Source organism: Lampetra fluviatilis, chromosome 53 (assembly GCF_964198595.1).
Source record: "Lampetra fluviatilis chromosome 53, kcLamFluv1.1, whole genome shotgun sequence".
Lineage (NCBI taxonomy): Eukaryota > Metazoa > Chordata > Hyperoartia > Petromyzontiformes > Petromyzontidae > Lampetra > Lampetra fluviatilis.
In genome coordinates this window covers 126,506-133,769 of record NC_136327.1, presented here as the reverse complement: position 1 = coordinate 133,769, position 7,264 = coordinate 126,506, and the positions used below count along the sequence as shown (strand labels likewise).

Below are 7,264 nucleotides of genomic sequence, written 5' to 3'. Positions count from 1 at the left end.
TGCTGGTGCTGCTGCTGCTTATTCTATTGTTGCTGTTGCAAATGCTACTTCTGCTGTTGCTGCTGCCTGTGCAGTGAAAGTTGTTAGCCGTGTCGTGTTTTCCCCTTAATTGTCGGGCCTTAAACAATTGCGGTTGGAGGTCTTGGAAAAATATTGTGGAAAATGTACAGACATACAAGTCGTGTATTACTATGTGGGATTATGCCATAATGCTCAGCACATTTGACTTGCCATCTAAAGGTCGCTGGTTCTATCTACTAGGACGGAAGTTGAAAATGAAGTTGCTGAAATCTCTCCGTCTCTGTCCTCCCAGCAATGTAGATGGGAACACCGCGGTTCTGTTATTGGTAGGTCCGCGTGGCAGGGGGGAAGCGCGTGGGTGGTCCACCCTGGGGAGATATTAACTCCCTCGCCTGGTATGCGGGAGGTCGTGGGTTCGATCCCGACCCTGACGAGTGGATTTTTCTCCCGGTCCTCCATTTTTTCCCCTCCACATTTAGAATCAACATCACACGTTGAGAGTGTTTGTCTGCTATACATTCGCACGCGATAAGCCACTTAGTAGTTGAGCTGTCATTTGCGGCCAGGTTGCTTCTGAAAAAGTGCTTCATAGCTCATTGGGCCTTACATGGTAAAATGAATCAAATAGTTATCCTCTGGACAGCGTGGAAGAGTAGGCCTAATACCGTTCAGGGGGGGGGGGGCTCCCTAGAGCTTCCTCTCATGGGAGGCCCTTCCACCAGCAGTGGCATGAGCGAGCAATTGCAGGGCCGCAACTTTATTGAAGCAGCTAGGAATCAGAATATTTATACTGGAGGATCCGATTAGCTATGAAGCTCCTTTTACAGATGTCCAGTAATAAATGAAGACGCCTTGTTAATTCGTCCACTGGACACTGTCACACGAGGAATACGTGGGACACGTGGCCACGTGTATCACCAAACCATCGCCCTCAGTCCATCCCTCCAATCCCCGCCACTCCCACGTGCCCCGCGCCTACTCAGTCACGCCCTACGAACCTCCTCGTCAATGTGCCTGGGACGAAACCCCCCGCGGGCAGACACGTGTCGCTCACAAACGCGCGGCTGTTTTGCCCCACCGAACTGTTTATTTGGTTAGCTTTGTAAGTGACAGGCGCTCAAACACCCAGCAGGGAAAGCTAACACACACACACGCGCACGTGCTACATTACACGAGCGTGCATGTTTGCGCTCCATGTAACGTGGCTTAAAAAAACCGGACCATTACAAATGTGTTTCACTTGCAAGACACCTTTGTTTTGTTAATCCAAGTGGTAGATCCTGGGGGCTGAGGGGAGGGAGGGTTGTTGATTGGCGGGCAATTGCAACAGCATCAACAACTGCAGTTCACCACGAAGTGGCGGTGACGTCAACACGGCGCTTGTACCATACTAGGTGCACTTTGAGGTCAAGTGAAGTGTCAAAAGCCCACTGGCAGGAGGTCACGGAACAGACCCAGGTGCCATGGGTTGACTGACCGAGATGGCTGGCAGATGCACCAACTGTGCCCCCTACTGTGCCAACTCTCTGCGCTTTAGCCACCCGGCGCTCCGCTCATGTTTGTGAGCGGCGCTCCTCTGCTCTCCGTTGTTGCTGGAGGGCGACTGCCTCCAACTCCCCAGCAGTGTCCTCCATGGATCTCTACAGGCAACTGCCATCACCCTGTCACACCCCTCCGCCCTCATGGAGACCCTAACAATGGCTATTCTATTGAGTTGCCATAGAAAAATATATGGAATGGTTTCGTATTTTAACGTAGGTCCCTATTTAATTAGATGGACATTTCTGGACCTCCCCGTGTTCCCCACCTCCAACCCAAGGAATTTTTTAGATCTGGCTCTACTCGGTCAACTCGTGGTGGTGAGATGTTAACTACCTCGCCTGGTATGCAGGAGGTCGTGGGTTCGATCCCGACCCTGACGCCTGCTGCTGTATATTTGGAGTTTGTATGTTCTTCCTGTGGGCGTGTGGATTTTTCTCCGGGTACTCTGGTTTTTCCCTCGACATTTCGAATCAACATGCGTTTAGAGTATTTGGCTGCTGTACATTTCCACATAAGCCACTTCATTGAGATATCATTTGTGGCCAGGTAGTTTTTGAAAAACAGCGATATTTCTCAGTTGGCCTTACCTCGTAAAATAAATATAGTTTAGTTGAATGTTTTTAATTTAACTCTTGTACATTTCACCGAGGCTTCTGCAGATGTTTATCAAAACACGGCCCTCTCGCTGTGCGTCAGTTGCAGCTGCCGGCGTCTCATCCGGCCTTCAGAGCCCGAGAATGAAATGCAAGGCATGTCCTGTATGTACGTTGAACTTCTTTCTCACCATATGTAACCGACCGCGCTAATCACTAAGGCGCGACTAACCCGGCGAGAGTTTTTGCGATTCCTTCAAACCAGTCCGCAATGATTCAAGACCTTTGCATACATCCACACTGTGGCGGTTGAGATGCACAAATAAACTCTCACGCGAAGCCGGTGAGGTGCTGACATGAGTCCACTGCTTGTTGCACCTTATTCTGTTTCTTTGGACATGTGGGGGTGGGAGTTGTCCTACGCAACCTCTAGTCCCCCCTGCTGCGATCTGTATCTCGCAGTGGCAGATGTATATAGTTTATGATCATTTGGTTCCAAAATGTTCTTGCTGTGGCAATCTCTAACATTCCAGATGCTTCTTCGGGTGACTTGGTAAACATGGAGCACTGGCCCAAAGCTTGGGCAAACGTTGGTCAAACGGTTTCATCCACATGCCAACGTTGGACTAATGTTGGCATATTTACTCGGGAGGTGCAGGTATTATCACTTGTGTGCATATTCGCACCATGATCTTACCGTATTTGTCGTTTGGCACCTCTGAGCGCAATACTTGTTTATTGATTCATCGTACTTTTTGAGTTAAGCAACATGATTTGACCACTTCTGTCATAAAACCGTCCATCACCCAACATAGCCAAACAAATTAAATTGTCACGTACAACTTACTATTGTTTTAGTTTGGATTCTGGCAGAAGATGCTTCGTGCAGTTTCAAGTGAAACATTATCTCATTACCAAATTTGTTTGTGAGAATCGCTCAACTCGCCAAAGAGACTCAAGACACACGTCAGCAACAGTATCAAAGACATATAGAACAGGTGCCGTTTCTGTCAATGGCCCTTTATCATAGCACACAGTGGCCAGAGAGAGAGAGAGGATAATGAGTTGGAGATTCCAATTAACGCCATGGGGCCTGATGAGAATTAATAATAATTAAAAAATTGCTTAGCGGTGGGTGAGCTATAACATTAAGTCGGCACGTTGCTGAACACTTTGTACACCACGTGAGTGTGGATTTTGAGTTGGTTATCTCAGGTGGTGGGGGGGTTTCACAACAACAAAACATTTGTCCACATCATTCCGTATGTGGCCTAACCAAATACAAATATAATTATGAATCCAAATATTGGCTGGGAAAACCGACTGTGCGTTCAGCTTCTGTTGTTTTTGGTGAGTTTGGCAGCTGCTTTAACATAACTTCTGAATGTGTTGCTTTGCACCATTCCAGTCTGAAAATATCACAAATTTGAAAGAAACATTAACACCAACAGTCGAAAAAGCATTTTAATAAATAAATGCAATCATAATTATAGAAACGCTGCATTATATTGTCAACAATAGCAAATACGGCAATTCAAATAACTAAACTTGGAAATATTTGTGAAGCTTGTAATATATACCGTATATTTGAAAATAATTATAGATTAGCTTCTATGTACATTATCTACAATAATATACCAACAAAATCACGCGAGGCAGTCTTTACACTAAGTATTTAACATTACAGTAGGAACCTCTTGAGAAGTACAAAAGGCAACGATATAGGCTGATTTCTCTTAAAGGTAACAAGTCATAGCAGCTTGATGCCAATGGTTTACAAAAAGGTGCCGACTGAAAAAAAATACCACGATGACAAAAAAAACACGAAATAAAATAAACATCACATGACAATTAATACCTCTTCTCCACCGGCATACCCGGGCCGAGCCAGCACAACATGGGTGGATTTTCCACTCTATATTTGCCATGCCAAGCCGTAGCAAAATCGTGATATGCTGGCCTAATAGGAAGGTATTCTTTGGGTCTTTTGGTAAAGTGAGTAGATGGCTCAAAGAAAATAACAAAAAACTACGACGTTTCAATCACAACACAAGCAATCGTCATCAAGATTTAATAGGAAGGTGTTTGAGTCTAGCTTGGGGCCAAGCAGGGCCAGAGGCGAAGCTAATGAAGCATTCATTTCACGTGAAATCAGTCAGTGCACTGTGAGGACGCGCAGTCACTGCGTCACCGACAGGAAACTCAACTACTCTAACTATTTTTTATTTTACCAGGTGTAAGGCCCACTAAGCTATATCGCTCTATTTCAGAAGCGACCTGGCCACAAATGATAGCTCAAGTAAGTCACTTGTCACGTGAAAATGTATTGCAGCAAAGCACTCTTAAGCACACGTTGATTCTAAATGTGGAGGAAACAACTAGAGAACCCAGAGAAAAATCCACGCGACTACGGGGAGAGAGCGACACGCAAACTCCAAATATACAGCAGGTGCCAAGAGTCGGGAACCAACCGACGACCTCCTGTATACCAGGTGAGGAAGTTAACGTCTCGCCATCTCGCATCTCAACTCATCCATTCCATGTGATGTCAGTTGCACGGCTCGGCTTCTGTAGGGGAAAAACAACGCTGGCGTTGCCTTGAACCGCGTCAGGCACGGCCCCGGCGCGATGCGGGTTTGTGCCAGTGGTACATGGCATCAGTGTATAAATCTGCTGGGTTGTTTTGCTCACGCACATATATGTAGTTTTTTATGTTTCTTTACGCCACTACGAAATCATTGGATATGCACTCGGGGGGGGGGGGGGTGAGAAAACAGAACGCACGTCGTACGGGAGGACTGCACGGCAGCATCCCCTGGGGGCTCGGCTAGAGGAGCGGTAAACAGTTCGGACTCGAGCGCTCGCTAGCAGAGCTCGTTCAACGTTTCCGGGTCCTCTCCAAGAAGCCAGTAGGTGGTCATCTTCCCCTTCCCCTGCAGACAAAGCGAGACGCGAGGGTAGGCAATTTTTACGGCGTTTAGGGCGTGCGCCTAAAACGCGTCCATAGAAGGCAGTTGGGCGTGCTTATTTCATTAGGGAGAAATAGGCAGGAAGTTATCGGAAAACGAGTAAAGTCTGGAGACTGGACTTACAACTGGAGCCTGAACTTACAGAGAGAGAGACCCAGAGACTCGCATACACGTACGTGATCGACACATAGACTTACACAGAGACTTGTATCTTATCAACGGAGAGACCCGGTATCCTGCTTTTAAGCCAGTAGTCCCATCATTACATCTGGTTGGCTGTTCGGATTTTCTTTCTCCACGTGCTTCTATTTATAAGTGCCGCATCTCTAGTCACATAAACTAAAAACTAAACTATTTTTATTTTACCAGGTAAGGCCCACTGAGCTATGTAGCTCTTTTTCAGAAGCGACCTGGCCACAAATGATCGCTCAATTAAGTCACTTATCACGTGAAAATGTATTGCAGCCAAATACTCTAAACCCGTGTTGATTCTAAATGTGGAGAGAAAATCCGGAGGACCCGGAGAATAATCCATGTGACCACAGGGAGAATATGAAAATTCCAAATATACAGGCGTCAGGCTCGGGATCGAACCTCCGACCTCCTGCATACCTGGTGAGGGAGTTAACATCTCACTACCCTTTCACAGCGTGAAGTTGTAAAACGAGCGGCACGCGATAAGAAATGTATGGAGCCCTTATTCCATGGTGCACTCACGCCGTGCACCATGGAATTGAAAGAAACATTTATTTTTTTAATCGCGCTGATTGCGCACGCGGACAGCGGGATGACTATCACGGGCGGCATCACGGACATGCTCGAGCGATTGCATCGCGAGTAATTTGACGACGCACTGCTAATGGCCCTGCTAATGCGGGTTACGGGATTATTTAACGTTAACCTCCTGCCACCTCAATCTGAAGCGTTGCTTCACAGCAGAATGAGATGCTATCAGATGTCAGCTGTTCCACTCGAGTGATTAAATCAATACCTACTGGGTAGTTTTCCACGAGAAGCCTGTTTGCTGTATGTGCCACGAGCTCGCTACGACTTTACCGGACTCGGCTACATTTCCTGCACTTTATTCAGGCTCAGATGTCTAGCGCCTCCGAGCTGGACAAACTGAGATGGCGGGTAGCACTCCGTTAACGATTGAGCTTACATCGGGTTTCGCAAGCTCAGCATGGTGAAGTATGGCCAAGTTTCAGACACAAATTTCAAGTTGATTTTGTTTACCAAGCTGAGAACTCAGCAGCCCAGGATAGGAATCTCATTTGCACAGTGACCTGAGTCACCACAACGACAAAAGCTTGAACGTAAAATAAAAGGACGGCAGTGGCGTTAACAGGACACCGTTAAAATACTACACGGACATAAAGATATAGGAAGTGAACTAAATGTGTCGAAAGGAAACTTGCCTTCAACACAAAAACGATGTGAGTAAATAAATAAATAATCGCCCCATCGCTGCACCCCCTCTCCATTCCCGTCCCCCGGACCCTGCACAGTGAGAGGACGCGCTTACCCAGCAGCCAGCGGTGAAGCCACAAAAGCAGTTGAGGTCTGAACATCGTGGGGCCATGTTGGTGACACGGCGATGGTTGACCTCACCTTCATTTCCACGTCGCCTCGTAATTCCAGCTGGAAGGACCCCAACTCATCGAGCACCTCTTTTGTTGCCAGTGACACGTGGATCTTCAAGGCTGAAATGGAAATCGAACAAAAAAACACGACAAATGGGCAAAGCAAGGCATGTGGTTACAATTGGTGGGTCTGGTCAGACCCTGAAAAATCGTGTTTTATTGATAATTACCGGGAAAATATACACTGAGTGTTTCTTGTAAGAATAATGAAAGTGTGACTCCCGTCCCCCTCTTCCCATTCCTTCCCCTCCCCTGCAAATACACTACTCCCGATCGTCATCCCTACGATGGTAGGCTGTGAGCCCAAGTGCCTCCAGCAGGTCCCCTCTTTGAGGTTATGGGGTGAAGGTCATGGGGACGGGTGGGTGAAGGTCATGGGGATGGGTAGGTGAAGGTTATATATTTGGATATTCTTTCTCACGTCCGGCACGGTGATGTTGACGGTGCGGACCTGGTGAGCGGGTGAGCAAGCGGGCGAGTGTACGAGAGAGCGAGT

At 47.2% G+C, this 7,264-nt stretch overlaps 1 protein-coding gene across 3 annotated transcripts in view; it reads right to left on the bottom strand.

The window, feature by feature from the left end:
* Positions 1 to 3,653: 3,653 nt before the first annotated feature.
* Positions 3,654 to 7,264, bottom strand: part of LOC144949219 (atrial natriuretic peptide receptor 1-like) — a 92,452-nt gene continuing 88,841 nt past the window's right edge. The window contains exons 21-23 of one of the 3 annotated variants that reach the window (XR_013640257.1): positions 6,737 to 6,828; positions 4,941 to 5,089; positions 3,654 to 4,724 (exon numbers count right to left, since the gene is read on the bottom strand). Coding sequence is in view for 2 of the 3 variants with exons in the window: in XM_078879106.1 (XP_078735232.1) it covers positions 5,021 to 5,089; positions 6,737 to 6,828 (161 nt within the window). In the remaining variant the exon portion in view is untranslated. Of the gene's footprint in view, positions 5,090 to 6,736; positions 6,829 to 7,264 lie in introns of all 3 variants that reach the window. The other 2 variants (XM_078879107.1, XM_078879106.1) reach the window with 2 other exon arrangements.